At 50.3% G+C, this 24,724-nt stretch overlaps 1 protein-coding gene across 6 annotated transcripts in view; it reads left to right on the top strand.

The window, feature by feature from the left end:
- Positions 1–24,471, top strand: part of LOC147640452 (NADH dehydrogenase [ubiquinone] 1 beta subcomplex subunit 9-like) — a 59,122-nt gene extending 34,651 nt beyond the window's left edge. For 4 of the 6 annotated variants that reach the window (XM_086780757.1, XM_086780774.1, XM_086780748.1 and 1 more), the window contains exons 5-6: positions 23,592–23,647; positions 24,207–24,471. In XM_086780757.1, the coding sequence (XP_086636883.1) occupies positions 23,592–23,647; positions 24,207–24,300 (150 nt within the window). In that variant the 3' untranslated portion in view covers positions 24,301–24,471. The remainder of the gene's footprint in view (positions 1–23,591; positions 23,648–24,206) is intronic. The other 2 variants (XM_086780790.1, XM_086780782.1) reach the window with 1 other exon arrangement.
- Positions 24,472–24,724: the final 253 nt, after the last annotated feature.

The raw sequence follows: 24,724 nt of genomic DNA, 5'->3' as shown, positions 1-24,724 counted from the left end.
AATAAACGAGTGCTTTCCTTGTTTTTTTTTTTCCCGCCTCTCTCCTGGATTGGCCTCCGCCGGTTGGCTGTCTGCGGACGTTGTGAGGTGAAAAAAAGAAGATAGCTCTTCCACCTCCCAAACTTGGAAACAACAACACGAACGGGGGCACCACCAGCCCACCGGCTGGAACATTTCTCACACTTCTCCACCCAACCCACGCCAGACAGACAGCACCAAACAGGGGCACCATAGACAAAGATAAACACCCAACACTTATATTCCCAGTTACAACACTTCATACAAGCTTCTCCCGACACAGAAGCCTTACTCACACAACTATTACAAACACTTACTCAGGCTTGGGTTTATTGCCGAGGATACACCACATCCCCAATCACCACGAACCTCTCGCCTGCCTGCTGTGCCAATCACACCAGAATGAACCCGGCCACTCTCATTTCAGAAGGCGCCCCACCAGCTAACCTTCAACTCTCTCCAGCCCATCACTTCTGCATGTGTCGTCAGCAGCAGCTACCCAAACAGCTCTCTCACTCTCTCTCTGTCACTCTATGCTGATCCTCTGCCAGCCTCACAACAAACCCAAGTTAAGGCGACCCTCTCTCTGCAGTAACAACACCCCAGAAGGCGATTCCACTGTCCTCGCTGACCACCAGTGCCAAGGCTCTTGACTTCAGCAGCCTTCAGCTTTCCCAGCCGGCGCCCACTACCTTACGCTGCCTTCGCTACAGGCCTCTCACAAGGCGGCTCTTCACCTTGTCTCGCCTCTACAGCAACTCCACCAGGCGTCACTTACTTGTAGATACGGCAGCTGCCTTCTTTTCTCTGATGACCCCCTATGGCTGCGCTCCACGTCCTCGTTCTCCACTTCCACCGTAGCTGACGACCGGCGCTTCACACACACAAGTCGGCTGTGTCTCTTCTTTATGTCTGCAGCAGCTGCTGCGCCTCGTCAGTAGAGCCACTCGAGCGCGACTTCCTGTGGACCCGGTCTCCTTTCCACGCGACTGTCCCATGCTTACCAGCTTCTATCCTTGACCTGCTGTCTGTCCCCAGCCACCGCCGGCTCTGCCTCTCTCTTGCCAGCCTCTTTCTGGCGCCTGCAGTGTCCCCGGCCAAGCGTCCTTTTCGTACAAAGCCACTCCTCGACCTTCTCTGCGCCTGCAGAACACCCCGACTCAAAAGAAAACCACACTTCTCTTACGTCAGAATCCCCGAATCACCCCCCGTCTCCTCTGCGCATCATCCACTTGCGTCTCCAGCTAGCTCACCAACCTTCAAGAAGTCGTATTGGCGGCGTAATAAAACTCCACGTGGCCACTTCATTGCTGGCCACGTTGGTTGGTATTTTTTATTCATTTTTTTAAAGCTTAAATGATGGCCGCCAATGCCCTCTACATCACCTTGCTTTCCTCAATTTCACGTGCGGCGCCCATACGTCCAGTACAAGAGCTGCCCACGGCCACTCTCATCAGCATCATGACTGCCAAACACGACCATTCCAAACTTGAAAGACTCTCCAAACTCAAGCATCTAGAACAATCCATATTTTGCTGGCGTCGCTTGTAGATTTCAATATTTACAGTCTAAATTGGGCTCTTTCCACATAATCAGCTTATCTACATCCATTTCCACCAGAGGTTCATCAAAACCCCATCATTGACATCCTCATGGTCTTCCACCTCTTATTTACTCACATCCAAGACACCTTCTTGACCAACAAAAAGCTCATACAATAAAAACTTCAAGTCTCTAGTAGCTGCTCCAAAGAAAAATGCATGCACTAAATCACTCCAAAGCCATTCCGTCTGTACACTTGCCAGGGCATTCAGGGCAAAGTTTATTGCACACCATGCATCCCATATGTACACGGACTCAAAACATCTTTACAGAAAAACGCCTGACATACTTTGCCCAACCCCCAGCCTGCTGAATCATTCATGATCAGCAGTAAAAAGCATTTCAAGACCTAAATCCATATCCAAAAACTGCCCTGCATCTGAAATCACATCTTCAAACACTGCATCCTGTACAATCACCATCAAACGTGCATACTACTTCTTCAGCCTGTATCCATTTACCCTGGAAGCATGTAAAGTCCCATCTAAATGTGCCAATTGATAGGTACCATTTGCAAATCCTTGCATCACCAAGAAATGTCCTTCCCATTTAATTTGGAACTTCTTATGAAAGGAATTATCCAGCCTGCTATTATAACGTAATACCAAATCATCCTTCATAATTCCTTTGCTTTTAATCTTCTTGTTGAACTTCTCCAGCGTCCTTGCCTGCATATCTTCATAATGCTTCAAAGCATTATCCCTGTTTAGCTGTGCTTCTTGTAAATATAACAGCCGCTCTTTAAGGGCATCTTTAGGCTCTTCCAAAAGCTTTTCCAACATTTTCACAGCTGGTATCTCCACCTCAATAGGCAATAAGGCTTCCTTCCCATAAACAAGATGAAATGGAGTGAAACCCGTACCAGTCTTAATTGCTGTCCTGTATGCCCACAAGGCAGCAGGCAATTCCAGATCCCAATTCTTGCCTTGTTGCTCTGTCACCTTAGATAAAATCTTGATCAATTCACCATTGAAACGCTCATTCAGGCCATTACACTGTGGATAGTAAGGTGTGGTAAAACTGTGACTGATCTTCATCTTTGTACACAAATAGTCCATAAGCTCTGCTCTAAAACCTGGACCCTGATCAGAAAGCAATTCCAATGGCACACCAAATTTACAACAGATATCCTGATATACAAACTTTGTCACTTCCTTAGCAGTAATTTGTTTCACTGCCTTTGCTTCCGCCCATCTAGAAAGGTAATCAACTGCAGTCAAGATGTAGCACTTCCCTCGGCTAGTAATAGGCAATGGTCCCACAGCATCAATTCCTCATTTTTCAAAAACATCATAAGCAAGAATTGTCTTCCTCATTTCAGGCCTTAATATCCGTCTACTATGAGCTTGGCATTGTTTACATGACCTGCACCAATGATTAACATCCTTATGTACACTTGGCCATACATAACCTTCCTGCAATACCTTATGCAAGGTAATCTTTGAGGCAAAATGTCCACCACATGCTCCTTCATGGTTTTCCTTAAGAATTTTGTAGATTTCTTCCTTCCAAGGTACCTGTCGCATTATCAAGTCAGTTCCCTTCAAATACAAAGCATCACCAACCATCACATACCTTGCAGCTTTCCTGATGAAACCATATTTTTTTGATTTTTCAATACCATTTGGAATCATCCCTGTTAACAAAAACTCCTCGACATCCTGTAAATTCTCCCTGCCACAATAAAATGATGCATGAGCTTTAAGAACAAAAACTTCACCAATCATTCCCCCTCATTATGGCCTCGATCCACATGCTTAAGACTCCAAGCTTCAAATTCCTTCAACAGACCTTTAATCTTAAAACACATTTCTTTGAGTAACATATTCTTTGACTTCCAAACTCCCAATACCTGTTTTACCACAAGCAATGCATCTCCTCGAATGCGAATCCTGTGTACACCATGCTTCAAACATATTTGCAATCCAACTTCCAAAGTCAGATACTCCGCTTCATTGTTGCTATGTGCATCCACCTTAACACCCTTCTTAAAAACAAGGCAACCCTGTGGATCATAAAGCACCAAACCTCCTGAGGCTGCATCATGGCTTTTCCTGTAAGAACCATCAAAATATAATAAGTGTGCATTCACCAATTCAGCCACATCCTCAACTGGCTTCTTGATGGTCTCCTCCTTTATAAGAAGAGGACTCTCCTTATATGTCAGTAGATCAGCTAAGGTAGCCCTGGTACTCTCCTCCACCAAGAATGAGAAAGTAAATTCCTGCAACTCAATCACCCACTTCATCATGGCCTTAGATAAATTTGTGCCATTTACCAACTGAGGCAAAAAAGTGTAGCTTGGCAAAAACACGAAGGGGCGAGGCAACAAGTAACGGCGGAACCGCCTCCATGCATACATCACACTAACCATAACAAGTTCCACCTCTGATAATAACCTTTCTCTGACAAGTTTTACCCTGCTAGCACAGTAGACTGGTTGCATATAATGTGATTCTTTCCCCTTCTGTAACAACATAGCTCCAATAGCATCTTCACCTACTGAAGGGTTGACATAAAATACCTGTTCCCTGTTAGGCGCCTGCATTGTAGGAATAGCTCCCAACACCTCTTTCACTTTTTGGAAAACTACCTCACACTCCTCCGTTCAATGCAAAGGATCATGCTTTGCTGCCTGCTGCAAAGGATATAACAACTGTGAAGATAGAGAGATGAATCGAGCCATATACTTCACCTTTTGCACAAAAGTAGCCAGTTGCCTTGTATTCTTTGGTGTAGGAAGAAGAAGAAGAGACTTGACTTTATCAGGATTTGGATCAATACCATTCTCTGAAACAACATGGCCCAAGAGCTTCACCCTCGGTTGAGCCAAAAAACACTTTTTTGGATTTAATTGACCACCACACTCATCATAACGTTGAAAAACTGTAGCCAGCTTATCACAATGCTCTTGCCTGGAGCTGTATATACAAAAATCATCAATAAAATCCTTCACAAATTTGTTCAAAAAAGGAGATAATACCCAATTTGCCCTTTTCTGATAGTAGGCTGGTCCATTCATCAATCCAAAAGGAAGAACTTTGTAGCAGAAACACCCCCATGGTGTAATGAAAGTCGTCTTGCGCTGATCTTCTTCTGCAATCTTTAACTGGAAATAACCTGAATATCCATCACAAACACTATACCTTTCATATCTAGCTACAGTATCTAAGATCTCATCCAAAAAAGGTAGGGGGTAAGAATCCTTCTTTGTAGCAGCATTCAAAGGCTTGAAATCCACACATATACGCCACCTGCCATCCTTCTTTGGACTCACCACCGTAGGACTTACCTACTCAGCTGTATCCACTGGTGTAATGAAACCTGCACTCAACAGCTTATCAACTTCCTCTCTCAGGGCCTGCATTTGTTCTCGTCCCATCCTGCGAAGCTTCTGCCTAACTGTTTTTACCCCTTCTTTCAATTCAATCCTCAAATCTGGCCCTTTAAATCCTCGAATCTCCCTATAAGAGGTGATGAACAATTCTGGAAAATGAGACAGCATATTGACATATCTAACCTTTTCTCCACTCGAGAGATCCGGACTCAGCATTCCTTCAATCAGCTCCTACTTCTTCTTTACTTCTATCTTTGGCTGCAATAATTCCTCGATCACTCCATACGACGCCGAGGTATCTTCTCCCTCAGTACCCACTTCATGCACTTCTTTATCTTCATTACCTTCTTGCTCTGATATCAGGAAAGCCACATCTGCCTCCTCTCCACTAGAAGCAGTAGTCGATGAATCCATCTCTGATTCAGAAGCAGTGGTGGTAGTTTCCTCTTCACTCGAATCTTGTTGCCTCTCCCACACATCATTCAAAGATCTCCTACTATGCATCTCAAAAGATTTTTTATTACCCCACTTATTGTGCAAAGAAATGGTCCCATACCTCCAGTCCTGTACTGCACCCACCACTCGCAACCAGGGTCGTCCAAGAATAATTGGAAAAGCACCAAGACCCGCAGGCATCACATGAAAATCTACAGTAGCTTTGACATTAAAAGCTTCAATTTCCAATTCCTTTATCATACCAAGACATTTTACCTTTTGATGATTAGCCATCCTGATTCGAAAACCAGAAACCCCAGACACCCTCAAGCCTGACTGCTCCACACATGATTGGGTAATCACACAAATTTGAGCTCCTCCATCTATATAGGCCTGACCAAGGTTCCTACCTTTACTCCACACCTCCACAATAGGGCAAATATCTGGAAGCTCTTCTAAAGATAGTACTTTGACTGACCTCTTCTCTGACTCCTTTTCCATTGGATTCACAAGTCCCTTCCATTGCCTTCTCAATTTTGGCACCATCTCCACCAACTGCCCAAAGGTGATGTTGGCCTTCCTGTTCACCAAATCAGATTTCAAGTCATAGCTGGTTTGCCCATCCCCCAGTGGGAAGTCTGACACCTGGAACCTTCTACGAGGCTTCCGTTTCCTTTTGGCTTTCACATCTTCTCCTTCCTGCTGCTTCCCCTTCTTACGGCTGGGTCCAGCTACTCCCTTTCCTTCTCTTTCATCTGTTGTGCGCTTGCCAACGGGCATCACATCCCCTTCTTCTCTCACCTGAACATTCTCCAAAGTAACAACATTTATGACCTTTGCCTTCCCCTTCTCCTCAGCTGTGATTCCACTGGGGCCTGCTTGATCCCTGATATCAACACCATAATCATTTGACCTGTCAGGTAACTGTGAAGGTAGTGGGTACATATCACCACCCATTCTCTGAGGCTTATCACAATCTGTGCTCAGATGACCAAGCTCACCACAGTTCTAGCATGTAGGGATGAAACGATGGCCCCTACCGCGACCACGTCCATACCTTGCTTGTCCATCTCCCCCTTCATGATTATTGCCTCTGCCTCTACCACGTCCACCACCTGTACGTCCCATTAAATTTAAGCTTAAATTCTTCATAAGATCAGAGCACGACTGAGATCTGCGCCTGCGAGCTCCGCCTCCCCCCCTCCCGCTACTTCTCGCCGTCGCGCCCCCCTCTCCCCCCCGCCTGTCCCCCGCCTTCTCCTCCGTCCTCTCCCCCGCCTCCTTCCTCGCACCCTTCCTCGCCATCTCTCCCCCGCCTTCTGCCTCGCATCGCTCCCCCGCCTTCCTCCTCGCATCCTCCCCCGCCTCCTTCCTTGCATCCTCCCCCGCCTTCTTTCCCCCCCGCCTTCTCCTCCTCCGCCTCCTTCCACGTTTCCTCCCCCGCCACCCCCCCCCCCTGCCTTCTTCCTCGCTTCCTTCCCCCGCCTCTCTACCCCCCCCACCTCCTTCTCCTCCGCCTTGCTTCTCTCCCCCCGCCATCTCCGCCCCCTCCGCCTTCTCCTCCGCTGCGCGGCTCTTCCCCCCCGCCTTCTCCCTCTCCTCCCCTTCCGTCTCACCCCTCCCCCCACCGCTAGCTCCCCCGCCTCAGCCCCCCCCCCCCCCCACCCCCCGCCCCGCCCCCGCTATCCTGTAACCTTCCGCCTCTCCTTTTCCTCGCAGGGCTGTGTCCCTCCCGTTGGTGACCCCGGTTTCTGGCCTTTTCCCTCTGGAGGACTCCATGGAAGCCGCTCCGACTACCCCTGCCGATTCCGATCTCCGTCTGGAGTTCACAGCTGAAGATCATCAGTTGTTTGTTTCCACAGTATCCGCTCTTGAGGCCTCCTCCTTGGTCTGCAAGATAGTGGGTAGCCGTTCGATGCGGAGAGAGCTTCGCGACCTTCTGCAAGGCAGCCTTGTTGGCGTGCCTGCCAAGATCGTCAGCGTAGATTTTTTGGGACGTGGCTACTACCAGGTGGATTTCGAGTCCCCCCAGGCAGCTCAGATGGTGCTGGCTCGGAGCCCCATTGCCCTCCGCTCTTCCCGGGCGTTCCTGGCGCGATGGACTCACGGTTTCGACCCCGCTTCTGACCCGCTAGCAGGCGCGACAGGTTTTCCCGTCACTATCTACTTTCCTGGACTCCGTAGGGAGTACTTGCCCCTCTTGTCATCCATTGGCAAGGCGTTCAGGCAGGTGGTGGAGACGCCTCAGACAGCGGCTTCAGTGATAGCTCGGGCAGCAGGACTCCCGGCCATTCGTGTTGTGGTTCCGTCACCGGAGTCCCTCCCGAAGACGATCCTCCTCCCTTGTCTTTCTGGAGGACATCTGATACAGCGCATGGAGTATTCGGGCCTCCCCAGCAGTGCTACACCTGTCGGGAGATGGGCCATCTCGCACGCGCCTGTCCCCGCAAGGGGGTTCATCCTTCATGCTATGCCGCCTCTGGAGCCCCTGCAGGAGACCCGAGGGGTGGCCATCCACCTCAGAGACCGGACATCCTTGGCTCGTCTCAGCAGGCGCCATCATCTGACGAGCAGGCCTCGGCGGAGGATGCCGCGCAGACCCAGGAAGCTGGCGGATGGCAGGAGGTTCGCCGGCAGAAACGCCCAGCCCGCAGGGACCGTCGCAGACGCCATCAGGCAGCACAGGCTGGCGGACAGGCGACTCCGGCTGGCGTCCAGGCACCTACCCGCACTTATGCTCCAGTCAGGGATAGGCGGCCAGCAGGTCCCACCCCGATGGACGAGGATTCAGACTCAGTGGCCGTTGAGGCCGCCGGTGGAGCCTCCCACGTGGAGACCCCGCTCCCGCCTTCCCCCGCGGGGGGCCCCGCCCCCTCCATGGAGCAGATTTCTGAGGATCCTGGGCCGCATTCTGCGACCCCCGGCTCCTCTTCCCCTCACCCGGAGAGCACTCCTTCCACCCCCCCCTCCCGCCTCCCCCGGCGGCCCCCCCTGACACCTATCCTCTGGCAGATGCCTCTACATCCTCTCCTCGCTCTCCCCCCTCCTCTCCGCGAGCCCCCATCCCTCCCTCGGCCTCTCCAGGATACTTCGCCAGACCACCCACTGCCCCGGGGCAGCGCAGCTGGGTAGGCCAGAGTTCAGTCCAGCGGTTGTTCCACCGCCACTCTGGGCCGGTGGAGATGGCGATCCTAGCTTCGCCCGCCACAGAGTTCTCTCCAGCCTCCCCTGGGGGGCCCCCGCGAGTGATGGGGCTCCCAGTGGATTACGGTTTTTTCAGGTGTCTCCAGCTGGATGCTGGCCCATTCGAGACACTGGTCGCGCCCTTGCGAGTTTGCGTGGTGTGCCATCCCTCTCGTTCTCCTTCAGTGGTGAGCAGCATGGTGGCCTTCTCCTTTCCTCTCAGTGTTGCCCCAGACACAGCATGGGATTGCAACTCTGTAGAGGAAGTTTTGCGTGATCAGATACTGGAGTTTTCTCACCACTTCAGTGACTTGGGGCTCACGGACCTATTGCAGACCCGATTACACTTAGCCCGCTTGAGCTTGTTTGGTATAGGAGATTGGCGGGCGGATCCGGTCCACACCTCAGTTGAGGCGGTGCTACTGATTCTTCTCCATGCCGCCCCGAGGGTGCAGCCTACCTTTAGATACATATATGTAGAGGATTGGTCTCACGCCTATGCCCTGGACAGGGCGAAGGCGGAGTGGGGCTGGACACAGAGACAGGTCACCCTCTTTTTGGAGAGACTCCGCACCTGGACAGACAGTGACTATTCTCCCTCCAAGCCGGCGCCCAAGACTCACAAAGTGGAGGGCAGATCATCCGGGCCGGCTGAGAGGGGTGAGCCAGTGGCGGCTGCTTCACTTGCCATAGCTCATCCATGAGGATCCTCTCATGGAACATCCAGGGTCTCGGTGGACATCGCTGCTACATTGGTCGGGGCAGACTTCGCCTGGAGATCCAGAGGGCTCTCGTTGGAGGACCCATAGATATCCTTTTCATCCAGGAGCACCACCTTTCTGCCGGGCGTACCCGCACCTGCGGGAAGATCTTGCCAGGCAGGAGTCACACTTTTTGGTCACCGGCATATGGCTCCCAGGGGAACCAGGGTGGAGTATGCATCTCAGTCAGCGAGCAACTTCTATCCGAGGTTGTGGATTCTGGCACTCTGGTCCAGGGTCGAGCGCGGTGGATCATCCTTCGGGTTGGGGAAGACCGCATTGGCTTCCTCAACTTCTACGCCCCTAATGGGGCGACCAGGAGAGCCGAGTTCTGGAGCACCATTAGGCAGTCCCTCCCCTTGGCAGACCACTGGTGCCTAGGGGGGGATTGCAACATGCTGGAGGATGCAGAGGACAGGATGGGGGGCAGCCAGGAGACCATTCATGGGCCGGAGCTCGCTGCCTGGGAGGAACTAGTGCTGCAGGTGAGAGGCCAGGATCCGTGGACTCTCCCGGAGTTTGGCAGGTTGCAGGGGAGTTTATCTTTCTCGCGCTCGGATAGACGGGCCACAGGAGTTAACCTTTCCCGCATCGACAGGTTTTACATTGATGAGTGGGCTTGTGATAGAGGTGGCACTGTGGGCATACTTGCAGGCTCCTCGTTTTCAGACCACTTTCCAGTGCTTCTCTAGATCGAGGACCCTACGAGAGGAGAGCGAGGCCAGAGCGTCCGGATCCCAGATTGTCTCATAGAGGAGCCCGAGATTGCGACCAGAGTTGAGCAGGTCTGGCAGGAGCTGCAGTTCAGGAGAGGATCGGCAGCCAGCGATCTTGCCAGGGGCTTGCAGGAGATCAGTTGGATGCTCAGACAGGCTGCCCTGGACCGTCTGGAGGCCTTCAGAGAGCAGGAGAGGAGCCTACGGAGGAGTCTAGCGTCCCTTTAGAGACTCCAGGAGAGGGATCCTACGAGCCCTTGGATCTCAAAGCAGATGGAGTCAGCTCGCACAGAGATCAGATCCATCGAGGAGAGGAGGGTGGAGTTCCGATTCCATGCTCGGGCTTCTTTTTGGACACAGGCTGGAGACAGAGTGACTCGAGATTTCTTTGAGGCGACAGGGCCTCGCTTCAGACGAGAGGGTCTCAGGCGTCTTCGGCAGGCTGATGGCCAGGTTGTGGTGGATCCCCCCAGGGTTCGGACGATAGCCACAGATTTTTACAGGGATCTGCTCTCTGCTGAGCCAGCAAATGACAGGGTGAGAGAGGCTCGGGAGGCAGTCTGGAGCTTCACGAGACCGGTTGTGCTGGCCCATTTGCAGCACTCCCTTCTCTCCCCCTTCTTGGATACGGAACTGGAGGAGGCTCTTCAGGCACTTTCTTGGGGCAAATGCCCAGGAGAGGACGGTCTCTTAGTGGCTTTCTTCCAGAGGTACTGGGGTCTCTTACATAGGGGTTTCAGATTGGCATTCCAGGAGATTATGGAGTCGGGAGTCATGCCAGACAGCATGGCAGAGGGGTTGATTCACTTAATCCCCAAAGAGGGAGGAGACAGACTGGAGATTAGACAGTGGAGACCGATCACCTTGCTAGGCACGGCCTACAAGGTCCTAGCTAAGCAGGCGGCTTTAGCCTCACCTTCCGGACATCATCCACTCCACGCAGACAGGCTTCATCCAGGATAGGAGCATCCTGGATAACATCTTCTCTTTCTGGGAGGCTACGGCTTTGGCTAGATTTCGGCAGGAGGATCTGGCAGTGCTCCTTCTCAACTTCGAGAAGGCATATGATCCGGTGGACTGGGCCTTCTTGGAAGGCACTATGGAGAGGATGGGCTTCCCCCCTCAGTGGATCCGTGGGGTCTCTGCACTCTACACATCGGCTCATAGCCAGATGCTGATACAGGGCGTGCGCGGAGAGAGGTTCCAGCTCTCGTGCTCGGTGCGGCAGGGGTGCCCCTTGGCGCCCTTTCTTTTTCTTTTTGTGGCGGAGGCCATGAGCACTTTTTTGACGGCACAGGATACAGGTTTGCGGGGCCTCCAGCTCCCCATCCGCACCTCGGAGGAGCTCCTAGACTCGGAGTTTGCGGATGACACTGCTGTCTATCTTCAGGGAGGAGAGGAGAACCTCCGCCGCTTCGCCTCAGCCATGGACAGGTTTTGCAGAGCTTCGGGTTCTTTGATCAACTGGCACAAGTCATGTGGGTTGTGGGTCAGTTCTATGCCCCCCCCCCCCCCCCCCCCCCCCCCCCCCCCCCCCCCGACCTGGAGGCCAGTTGATGGTTTTCAGTGGCTGCCCGCCGGCACTACAGTGCGCTATTTGGGATGCTATGTGGGCATTGACATATCTCCGGAGCAGCAGATAGCCCCCCTTCTTCTGAGCATTCGGAAGAAGCTTCTGTATTGGAGTACCGTTCGTTTATTTGTGGCTGGCCGAGTAGTTGTGGCCAACCAGGTTCTGCTTGCTACCATGTGGTACATCACTTCTTGCTGGGCCTTCTCTCGGGCGTGCATTGGCCAGGTGCAGAGGCTCATCAGGAACTTTCTTTGGTCCGGTGGCGACGGGCGGCCCGCCAGGGCCAAGGTGGCATGGGCTGTGATCACTCAGCCGAGGGAGAGAGGCGGCCTGGGCATTGTTGATCCTATTTGCCAAAGCCAAGCTTTGCTTGGCAAGTTGGTGGTTTGTGGCCTCCTACCAGGCGCTGAGCCGTGGAAGGAGTTTCTTGTTTCCAGGATGCTCAGCCGCACTCCTCCTCTTAGCGGCCCCTGGACCCCCAGCATCAGGTGGATCTTTACAGAGCAGCGATCCGGAGGAGTGGGCCTTGGCTTCGAGGAGCGTTTTGCAGCTAGCCTTCTGAGGGCCTGGGCGCATCTGAGGCCGTCACTCTTCCAGACTCCCCCGGGCACCGATGAGGAGCGCCTGAGGCAGCCATTGATCTGGAACCCCTTGATCCGACTTCCCGGTGGCCATATGGTTGGATCGCGGTCTCACGTGTCGTGGGGCCCGTTGAGCTCCGGCCCAGCCCAGTCCTTAGACGACTGGATTTGTTTTCAGCAGCTGCCTCTAGAGGCTCAGGAGAGGAGACTCAGTGGGATGAGGGGCAGAGAGTTGATGAGACAGGACATTGAGGCGGCCATCCCCTGGGAGTGGCGGATCCCAGTACAGGACCCTCCACCTCCACAGTGGATGGGCGTCTTCACTCGGCATGAGATCCTTCTAGCGGTCTGCGGCACAGCGGAGAGAGCCGCCCCACTCACTTTCGAGGTGGGAGAGGGTGGCCAGCTTCAGAGGACACGACTAGATTTGGATGAGCTCCAGGGTTGTATTTTTCAGAGGGTGCGGGTGGTCGGCTTTCATCAGAGACAGTGGCATGTAGACCCCTCACCGGCCTCGATAGGGGAGGACTGTTCTTGGAGATTATGGGCTTGGGACAGCAGGCCTCTTATTCGCCTTCAGTGGGATCCAGGTGAGTGGTTTTGGCGAGATCCCTACTCGGCTCCTACCAGCCCAGGCATCCCCTTTTTTCAGTACACAGCGAGGCTGGGGCGGCGGATTCAGAGGCACAGGATAGCGAGCACCCCGGCGGTGGCCGAGCATTGGCGGCGACAGGGGCTCTCCCCTGCCTTTCTTAGGGACTTCTGGCAGCGCCTTTGGGCCAGCTTCCGGCCCCGAAAGGTGACGCTTTTTCTCTGGCTCACATCGCATAGAGGACTGGCTGTGGGGGCTTGACTAGCTTTTGGCAGACACCCAGCGTCTTGCCCTCGGTGCGGCCATGCACAGGAGTCGCAGCGGCACTGCTTATGGGATTGCCCCCAGGCACAGCAGGTCTGGCAGCGCGCTCTCAGGTTGGTTTTTGCAGGCTCGCCAGGTGAGATGCTGGTGACGTGGGGTGCGGTGGCTTGGGCCACGGACCGCGGCCCGGCCCTTGGATATGAGGACGTCCCTGGCAGTGCGACCATCCAGGTCTCTGACAGGGCGATGGCGGTGTTTCCGACACCAGACTTCTCTTCGGCAGTCCCTCGGGAGGGGGACGGGCACAGATGGGAGATGATCAGCAGCATGACGGCTTGGCACATATGGAGAGCCCGATGCAGGGAGGCCATTGACCGCCAGGCGACTCCACCGGCGGAGGTCATACAGGCCCTCTCATTCACACCTTGAGAGGACACTGGGGGAAGCTTCAGGGCGACTCGGATCGCATGAGAGGTCGCCGCAAGGCTTTCCTCCGCATTTGGCAGCCTGGCCCTTTCCTCATCGCGAGGGGCGAGGATGTCACTTGGCACTATAGGCCTCCAGTTTGGCTTTTCTCACCTCCCACATGTACTACTAGGTAGCCCCCCCCAGAGAGCGGCCAGCCACGGGGGTGGAGCTCAGGTGTTCACTGTGTGTTTTTTATCCCTCCTTGTGAGGTGAGCTTTGTAGCCTTATGGCGTTTTCTCATTAACTAATAGAAGGATCGTTTAACCAAAAAATAAATAAAAAAAAAATTCTTCATAAGATCAACCATCTGTTTCATATCCTGTCGCAATCCCTCATCAGAACCTGCAAGAACCATAGGTACTCCTTGACTAGCTTGTGGCACCATCTGCATAGCTTGGGCTTCAGTGGGCTTCATCCTCTCAATCACTGCATTCATGGGTGTAGCTTCCACTCTACGAATCTCCGGCTGTGCTACAACTGGAATCATCCCCATCTGATTCATCCATTGCAGCTTCCAATCTTTTGATTTAGCAATTTCCACCGCATCCTCAAAAGACCTGGGCTTCTTCAATTCCACTTTCCAGCGAATACTCCTCTTAAGCCCGGCTACAAACTTGTTTTTCTTCATCGTATCAGGAGGTACCTGGTCTTCCCCTAAAGCCTTGCATAGAGTCTCCCATAGCAAAGAAAATTTCTTGACATAATCATCAATAGATTCCAACTCACCTTGTGTCAGAGCTTGCACCTCATGCCAAACCTTGTCGGGGTCTTCTACCTTCTTGAACCTGTTGCTTAGTGCTGTCTTTAATCCATTCTCAGTCATATCAAGATGTGGAACAGCAACCCTCAATGACTCCTCATAAGCTCTGTAGCAGGTCCTTGCATCCCCTTTCAAACAGATGCTCAGTAGCCGCAACACCTGTACCGACTCATTGATATGGTTGCTTATGCATGCAACGTCCATCCTTTCCAAGAAATCTGCCACATCCTCATTAGGGCTACCATAAAACTCTGGGTAAGACATCATTTTAACCCCCAAACTTCACCTCAAATCCCAAGAAAGCACCTTCCCTAAAACTCTCAACTCCTAGGGCCTACACCCTGGTAAACTGAAGGAAATAGCAGAGCAATCCTCAGTCAAACAATGCCAGAGCAACTCCTCAGTGGGGGCACCAGAAGGATGTGAGGTGAAAAAAAGAAGAAAGAACCTGCCTCTATAGCTCTTCCACCTCCCAAACTTGGAAACAACAACACGAACGGGGGCACCACCAGCCACCGGCTGGAACATTTCTCATACTTCTCCACCCAACCCACGCCAGACAGACAGCACCAAACAGGGGCACCATAGACAAAGATAAACACCCAGCACTTATATTCCCAGTTACAACACTTCATACAAGCTTCTCCCGACACAGAAGCCTTACTCACACAACCATTACAAACACTTACTCAGGCCTGGATTTACTGCCGAGGATACACCACATCCCCAATCACCACGAACCTCTCGCCTGCCTGCTGTGCCAATCACACCAGAATGAACCCGGCCACTCTCATTTCAGAAGGCGCCCCACCAGCTAACCTTCAACTCTCTCCAGCCCATCACTTCTGCATGTGTCGTCAGCAGCAGCTACCCAAACACCTCTCTTCACTCTCTCTCTGTCACTCTGTGCTGATCCTCTGCCAGCCTCACAACAAACCCAAGTTAAGGCGACCCTCTCTCTGCAGTAACAACACCCCAGAAGGCGATTCCACTGTCCTCGCTGACCACCAGTGCCAAGGCTCTTGACTTCAGCAGCCTTCAGCTTTCCCAGCCAGCGCCCACTACCTTGCGCTGCCTTCGCTACAGGCCTCTCACAAGGCGGCTCTTCACCTTGTCTCGCCTCTACAGCAACTCCACCAGGCGTCACTTACCTGTAGACACGGCGGCTGCCTTCTTTTCTCTGTTGACCCCCAATGGCTGCGCTCCACGTCCTCGTTCTCCACTTCCACTGTAGCTGACGACCGGCGCTTCACACACACAAGTCGGCTGTGTCTCTTCTTTATGTCTGCAGCAGCTGCAGCGCCTCGTCAGTAGAGCCACTCGAGTGCGACTTCCTCTGGACCCGGTCTCCTTTCCACGCGACTGTCCCACGCTTACCAGCTTCTATCCTTGACCTGCTGTCTGCCCCCAGCCACCGCCGGCTCTGCCTCTCTCTTGCCAGCCTCTTTCTGGCGCCTGCAGTGTCCCCGGCCAAGCGTCGTTTTTGTACAAAGCCACTCCTCGACCTTCTCTGCGCGCCTGCAGAACACCCCGACTCAAAAGAAAACCACACTTCTCTTACTTCAGAATCCCCGAATCACCCCCCGTCTCCTCTGCGCATCATCCACTTGCGCCTCCAGCTAGCTCACCAACCTTCGAGAAGTCGTGTTGGCGGCGTAATAAAACTCCACGTGGCCACTTCATTGCTGGCCACGTTGGTTGGTATTTTTTTTTCATTTTTTTAAAGCTTAAATGATGGCCACCAATGCCCTCTACATCACCTTGCTTTCCTCAATTTCACGTGCGGCGCCCATATGTCCAGTACAAGAGCTGCCCACGGCCACTCTCATCAGCATCATGACTGCCAAACACGACCATTCCAAACCTGAAAGACTCTCCAAACTCAAGCATCTAGAACAATCCATATTTTGCTGGCGCTGCTTGTAGATTTCAATATTTACAGTCTAAATTGGGCTCTTTCCACATAATCAGCTTATCTACATCCATTTCCACCAGAGGTTCATCAAAACCCCATCATTGACATCCTCATGGTCTTCCACCTCTTATTTACACACATCGAAGACACCTTCTTGACCAACAAAAAGCTCATACAATAAAAACTTCAAGTCTCCAGCAGCTCATACAATAAAAACTTCAAGTCTCCAGCAGCTGCTCCAAAGAAAAATGCATGCACTAAATCACTCCAAAGCCATTCCGTCTGTACACTTGCCAGGGCATTCAGGGCAAAGTTTTATTGCACACCATGCATCCCATATGTACACGGACTTAAAACATCTTTACAGAAAAACGCCTGACAACGTCACCATGGTCACCTGAACCGTCGGATCTGCCAGCGCCAGCCTGTGTAAACGTGGCTTGGGCGCCAGCCTGTTGCGCGTGGTCTGGGCGCCGGCCTGCTGTGCATGGCCTGGGCATCAGCCCGCTTTGCCTGGCCTGGGCGCCGGTTTGGCCTGGGCACCAGCCCGCCTTGCCTAGCCTGGGTGCCTACATGGCTTGGCAGGCTTAAGGTGCCTTCGGCCGACTGTAGCCCAACGCCAGCAACACCCGTCAGCTCACAAACACGCCAGGCCTTCAGGGCCTCTTCTCACAACTGATCTCTCTCTCAAACATTCAACGAAAAGCAATGTGCTTTTTTTCTTTTTTCTCTCTCTACAGTACATGCGACTGCACAAACGATTCAGTCCTCTTCTTCATGCAAAGCAATCAACCCTTCCTAACTACCATCTCCCATCAACATGGGTTTCTTTGATGAAGAAAAACACATACTATTTTGAAAACTGCAGTATGCATAGAAAAAACAGCAAGTTTTTTAACACATACCTTTCTTCGACCTCTTCCTCTCTACCTACCGACTTGCTCGTTCACGAGGTATGCTCTGATACCACTGTCAAATCCCCACGGATCCCCTCGTGATCGATCTTGGTTTGAAACTCGAAACCTGCAAACAAACGAACAAACAAACAACAAGGGGGTGCAAGCCTGACTCACCTCCCAACCATGACAGCCGTGGGCAAGCCCACAGTCTTGGCTGTCCCCACCGAGCCACAAGCTAAGCTAACTAGGTTGACGTACCGACCAATCTCCTCCTCGCCACGTCCCATACCGCCACGAAGTTGCCCTCGCGGGCCTCGAGACTGTTGCCGGCATAAAGCAGGTAGATCCAGGCTCCAAGACCATAGAGCTCTCACAAACTCGCGAGATTCTATATTTCAATAACTAACCTTGGCCACCCTTTTATAGGCTCTTGGCCGGTCATCGGGCGTCCACACTTGGGCGCCCGCTCGTCGATACTTGGGTGCCCGCCCGTTAGTATTTCCCTAACTCAGCTCGTCAATCAGCCTGCCTAGTTCCAAGCTTCCCCAAGCCTCGAAACTAGTCTTGCGTGCGTGTAGCACATGGTAGATACACACTGTGCACATGACAGCTTCCTTTCAGATTTCTTGAAGAGGCTTTGGGACAGCTTTCGGCTGAGCAAGATCACTCTCTTCCTCTGGTTGACGGCACATAGGAGTCTGGCAGTGGGTACTTGGCTGGCAGTCGGAGGGCGGTCAGCAGCTTGCCTGAGGTGCGGCCATCCCAGGATTCTCGGCAACATTGCCTTTGGGATTGCCCGAAGGCTCAACAGATTTGGCAACGGATTCTTTGCATCTTTGCTATGGATAGGGCATCGACCCGGATTATCACTTGGGGTACTGTCGCTTGGGCCACCGAGGCTAGAGTGGTCAAGACCTACGAGGAGAATGGGGGAGGCCATGCCCTTACGTCTCCCACCATCGTATTGCAGTAGTACCAGTCGCAGTCCCACCTGCAGGTGTTTGGCGTCCAGGCTCATGCCAGCGCTAGGAGATTTGCAGTAGCATAGCAGCCTGGCACATTTGGCGTGCTAGATGTAGCGAGGCCATCGAGGGTACCCACACTCCGTTGGTTGAGACTATCAAGAGCATATGGCTCGACATCATTCACACCCTCCGCGATCAATGGGGGAAGCTGTAGGGAGGTCCTGACCACATGCGGAAGCGGCGGGAAGCCTTCTTGACACTTTGGAGGCCTGCCCCTTTCGTCACCAATAGAGGCGGTGACCCCATTTGGCATTACAGACCACCTGTGTGGTTGTTTCCCCCCCCCCCCTCCCTCTGTATGAGATAGCCTTCTCCTCATAGAGCGGCCAGCCAGAGGAGAAGCATCTCTCCCCCTTATGATCACTTGTTTCCCGCCCTTATTTGAGGCGAGTTTGTATTTAGCCCTTCGTGGTTGTACTTAGCCCTTTGTGGTTGTTTTCTCTTTAACTAATTGAAGGATCTTTTCCCGGGGGAAAAAAAAAGTTCACCTGCTGATTTTACTGATTTTCAGCAGGCATAGGTGGCTGTAAATGAGCCGAAACTGGCTCTACATTATCCACATTTGAATTGAATAAAGGCAACAAAGTATCAAACACATCTTCCGGCCCAATAGACGGCTGTCTTGTACATGAGAGGAGTGGTTGAGATGCATATTCATCAAAGATAACATCTCTTGACACAATGATCTTACCTGTATTAGGCACAAAGACTATGTATCCCTTACTCTCAGTACTATAACCAATGAAAATGCATTTGATTGCCTTTGCATCAAGCTTATGTCTTTGTTGTGTGGGCACATGCACATATGCCAAACACCCAAAGACTCTCATATGAGTCACCACTGGAATCCTGCCATTCCATGCCGCATAGGCAGTCATAGATTTCAAGGCTTTAATGGGGCAACGGTTAAGCACATTATTGGCACACATAACCGCCTCAAGCCAAAACTTAATGGGCAGATCCTTGCTCTTGAGCATGCAAGGTGTCATCTCCATAAGTGTACGATTACGTCTCTCTGCAACTCCATTCTGCTGAGGAGTATAGGGAGTAGTACACTGATGGGAAATACCAACTACATGTAAGATGTGAACTCATTTGACAAATATCCCCCCCCCCCCCCCCCCCCCCCCCCCCCCGATCTGTATGCAATGTGACAAGCTTGTGTCCACAAGCATTTTTAGCCATGGGACCGAAGTCTTTGAAAGCTGCAAAAGCACCTGACTTCACTTTCAAACCATACACCCAACAAAACCGAGTGTAGTCATCAATGAACGTGATGAAGTACAAGTGTCCTCCAAAAGATGGAGCCCTCATAGGACCACAAAGATCACTATGAATGAGTTGTAATGAATGGACAACCCTCATAGTACCATCTTTAGGAAAGGAATTATTGTGCATCTTTCTAAGAATGCATCCCTCACATACATGCTTGAATGGAACTTGCATAGGAGGAAGCTCATGCACCATACCTTGCTTTTGCAAGCGTACAAGAGATGGGAAATTCAAGTGACCAAACCGAGCATGCCATAACACAGTGTCACTCAACACACGGGAGGTGGATGCAACCATAGCATCATGAGAATGAGTACTCCTATCATACATATCAAGCTTATACAAGCTATTGCATAATGTCCCAGACAGCATAAGAGAAGCTAAATCCCTTTTGTCATACACTGAGCAACAATGGTGAGAAAATTGAACCTTAAACCCAGATAATGCAAGGGCTGAAATAGAAATGAGATTCTTCTTAATGCCTGGTACATATAAAGTGTTACTAAGAGTAAAACTGCCTCCATTACATGCTGTTAGCTCCACATTGCCAATGCCGTTAATGGAGTAGGAGGCATCATTGGCACACATAACTATGCCACCTAGAGGTGAATCCTACAAAGTGGCAAATAGATCCCTACAAGAAGTGATGTGCTTAGAAGCACCACTATCAAAGTACCAATCTCCAGCTGATATAAACATACAAGAAGCAGGCAAACTGCATGTAACTACTAATGCATACATAGCCCTCATCAGATGTCATGTGCATGTTTGCCCATGGACATATCCAGATGCTAGTCCAGAAGAGGCAACCAGTAAAAGATAACTAGAACTAGGATTTTGGAGCACAAAGTGCAGAAGAGGCTAGTGTGGACTTGGAGCAAGGCATGGAGGACATTAAGAGGATGCTGTCGGCTGCAAGGAGTGTGCTGTTGGCTGAACCACATGAGGCGGCTGCAGGCGCAACAGGGATATGATATTTTTTGTCTGGTCGGCCAGATCTCCTTTGGTCCAAGAGGCCTATAAAAGGCACATGAGCTCATTGTTGTAGTCATTCAATCCCCTAGGGATTGGGTCAGTAGGAGTCCTACAGTAGGACCAGATTTTTGGGTGTTTACACCTTTTTATGAAGGCAGCCTAGGGCTGTAGCAAAGTACCCTTTTTGTACCATATGAAATATACTAAATTTCCAGCACATCTCTCTCTGTGTTATTACCTTTTCTTCAAGGCAGCCTAGGGCTGTAGACAAGTACCTTTTTGTACTATAGTAATATACTGAATTTTCCAGCACATCTCTCTCTCTCTCTCTACTCTCTCTACATATCTGCATTTAGCATCAGATGTTCTTCAGGAGTGTTTAGGGCTGAAAGAAGACTCCCAGAGCTTCCGCGTGTTACACGAGCAAAGTTAGCCTCTTCTTTAGTGTCCACTGTAGCAGCTAAACCTTGCTGCTTTTTTTAATTTTCACTCTCAATGCACTTCCTGCATTCTTTAATGAGATGGCCATGTTTCCTACAATAGTTGCATCTGTTCTTCTTCTTGGTGTCACCCTCTTTAGATAAGGTAGAATCTGAATGGGCAGGTGGTTTGTCCTTAGGCTTGCCACTATTTGAAGCCCCAGATTTACCCTTGTTTCGATCAAGGCACCAAATGCTTGATCAACAGAAAGCATAGTGGTCCTGTTAGAACAGGACTGCTTTTCCTGTTATAAGAGAGCCACCAACTCATCAAAGGTATACAAGTTTGGATTACCCTTCATGACTAGACAAAGAGTAGTAGTAAAATCCTGATAGGATTCTGGCAAACCCTGAAGCATTGTAGACACAAGTGAACTATTTGGAATGATCTCATCAATGTTAATAAGTTGCTCTCGCAAATCCTTGATGCGGGTAAGGAACTTGTCCATTGAATCACCCTCATCCATATGCTCAGACTCAATCTTCTTGCGAAGATAGGCAACACGAGGATCATTACGAACCTGATACAAAGAAGCAAGTACATCCCATGCACCCTTCATTATGCAAGGATGGTTGCATGTCCTCATCAGTCTGAGATTCCATGTTTGTGTTGTCCACTTCATCCTCTATGTGAGGGTCACTCCCGGAGCTGGACTCATCTCCACTGTTGTCAGATTCAGTTCCTCTGTGTTGACGTCCACTTAGGTGTCTTCAGCTCACAGTATCTCTCTTTCGTGGGTGTCTTCGGACATGTACTATGAATCAGAGTGTTCGTTGTGATCCTCAGAGAAAATGGCATGGACGTTGTAGCTAAATATGCTTTGATGGTGACCAAACTTTGAAATTGTGTATTCGTGGATGCCACCCTCACTCTTGCAAAGTCTGGTGACCATCAGAGCACATTAGTTTATTGAACATGAGCCAAAGTCCCAATTTTGAGGAGACTCTCTAAGGTCATGACACATTGAGAACCGGGCAAATGGAATGCATATTATGATCAAATGTGCTTTGATGATGGACTAAACTTTGTAAGTGTGTAATTGTGTACCCAAGCCTCACTTTTGCAAACTTTGGTCACCACCATTAGAGTACTCTTCTTGAATGTAATGTGCAGGCTAAAGGCTCAATTTTGAGAGGGCTCTATAAGGCCACAACATGTTGAAAACTGGGAAAATGCCATGCACATTGTAGCTAAATGTTCTCCCATGATGACTAAACTTTGTAAGTGTGTATATGTAGACCCCACCCTCACTCTTGCAAAAGAGCAGGTTAACAAGAAGAGAGCCAATGACAGGGAGAGAGCCACTTATTAGTATGTGTGGTTGCTAGACCTACTCAGGGTTATCTAATCGTACATTAATGACACCGAGCATTATTCTGGCCCAATTGATGTCCGCCAGGTGCTTTGAGGCCTAGCATTTGTCATGTGGGTTGTATGTTCCACAGTTTTGATCAGCCAATACAGGTGAGAGTTATTAAGGGGATTGGAAGACTTGGCCCATTCAAAGAGGGTCTGCAGGTGAGTAAGCCAGAGTTGAGGGACCAACGTCCTGATCAGTGACAATTCTCAAGGAATATGATGTTTCTGTAGGCACCCTCGCTTCTCAAAGAATCAGTCTGTAGAATTTTTTCTCCCATCTTTGTAAGGGGATTTGGCAGCTCAATCCATGTCCGGAAGATATGTAGCTGGAGGATGTCCATCTGAATAATGTGGTTGAGCTCTTGTTTGATAAAGTTGGGATTGTGACCATGCTGAAGACTATGATTAAGATCTGTGGAAGCTAATCATGGCCTTGGGACTGACTACAAAGCATAGACCATGAAAGGTTTCAGTCTGTGCATCGACAGATTGAAACTAACAGAGGAATAAAAGTCTAGAGGCTTGGTGGAATCTAATACATAAGCATCGAATTGAGGTTGAAGCTCCACTAGCTGTTTCAGAATCTTAAATTTCCCATCAAGGGTTTTCCTGGCTTCCCATTTCCCTGCCTTCGGTGCTGTTTTGACCTTCTCAAGTTCTGCTCCATTCTGCTTTAGTTGTGCTGATGTGAGCTCCTCGGAAAACCAGAGGGTGATACCCTTTAGATTCTTAGGTTGTTTGAGGATTGCAGAGTATTGGTCTCTTGTGTCAAAGGTATGTTTCTTGCGGACTCCAATAAATCTGTTGCCATCCTCATCCCAGCTGATGGCCTGTATGGCTTCTATTGATGCCTCTTGAGTTCTGTGTGCCAAACCTGGCTTGAACCATCCACTGGGTAGTCCCCTCGGCGTGACATTTACTGCTAAAGTTTCTCTCTTTCTATTCTTGCCTCACTTGACTCGTGAAGGTCTCAACAGTCTCCTGAATATTATCTTCTACCTCCTTTGCCTTACATAAGGTTGCGTGTGCATGAGCCTGAGCCTGAGCCTGAGCCTGAGCCTGAGCTGCATCCATGCCCACCTTGTTTTTCTTGCATGCATCCGTTGTGTTTAGGCAGTTCCATGAGCTCTTGATTTTCTCGCTTATGTCTTCTTGGAGTTATGACACCCATTTACTCTACCTGGTAGTGGGCAGTTGCCTTGGGGATGAAAGAGCAGCGGTGAAAGACATTTTTCCCATCTGTCCATGTGAGCGGACGTTTTTAAAGATTTAAAATGATGCGGCTTGTTTTTTGTGAAAACTGTTAGAGAGAGAGAGGTAGAGAGAGAGAGAGAGAGAGAGAGAGAGAGAGAGAGAGAGAAGCTTCTTGTTGACAGTTCCTTGGGCTCCGGGGGGCTCCAAATGGGCAAGAAATGCACCTGTTCCTCCAGAGGTATGTAATGTCTTGTTAACTATGAAACTTTGGTCAATTCTAGTTTATGGTTTTCAACTAAGCATTACCATGTGGGGGTCGTGCAATTTTAGGAAAACATTTTCCAAAATTAGCCAACCCAATGTTTGAATTGTTCATTTGTTCCCGTTTTGTGCATTTACCATGCTTCCTGCACAAAGAGACTAGAAAGATCTAATGAACTTCCTGGGGGGCATGTTCTTCATGCTTTTTGGATCAGCAGATGATGAGGATCCTTTGGTATGTGCTAGGAAAAATTCACATCCCTCATTGGTTTAGTTTTAGTCCTCCCGGTTATAGGCTTCTTTCATGGTCCGTGACTTCCATGTTTTGTCCATTGTCGGTGTGTAAGTTTTCAAAGAGTTTTACTTCTTAGATGGAGTGGTTTGTTGGTAAGCTCAATGCAAGCTTTTTGATATGGATGAACAGATTTTTTGACTTGATTTGGACTGGGCTCTTGTTATGTGATCATTACTTCACTAGGCAATTTAAATGTGGTCTTTCTCATTTTTCTCCGTTGGCATGGTGGGAGAGGGTGCAGGTTGAAATTGTTTTCGACTTCGGCCGTGAAACCTATGACTAGTTCAAAACCTTGGGAATTATTTCCCTTTTCTATTAGAGCTTGTATGTCTTGATTGATGTAGCTGAGTGAAAGCTTGCATGTTCAAGGAAGTGCTACAGGTTTATCACATGAGACCCTGGTTTCTATGTTAAATAAGATTGAGAATGGATAACAGGCACTTACCATTTCAATCTGCATCAATGCAAAAGAGTGCTCTTGGCAATAATGCTTAGTCTATGTACACTTTCACAGGGTCTTTTTCGTTCTTAGGATGACTTTTTTATTCACTTGTCCAGTAACGAGATTTGATGTTTTTGATGTTCTTGCTTGCTCCCACGTATACATGCATGCACAAGCTCTCGGTGCACATCCTTTCTTATACCTTCTTGCTCCTAGGTGTCTACTGTTTTTATGGCATGTAATGGATAGGACTACTTGCACTTATCTGCATGATTCAATCCATCATGTGTGGTGGATATGTGTAGTTCAGTTTATCG

This window comes from Cibotium barometz, chromosome 3, assembly GCF_041138505.1.
Source record: "Cibotium barometz isolate CiBa-2024 chromosome 3, ASM4113850v1, whole genome shotgun sequence".
NCBI classification, from domain to species: domain Eukaryota; kingdom Viridiplantae; phylum Streptophyta; class Polypodiopsida; order Cyatheales; family Cibotiaceae; genus Cibotium; species Cibotium barometz.
The sequence above is the reverse complement of the archived record's forward strand: the minus strand, read 5'-3'. Positions and strand labels throughout refer to the sequence as shown.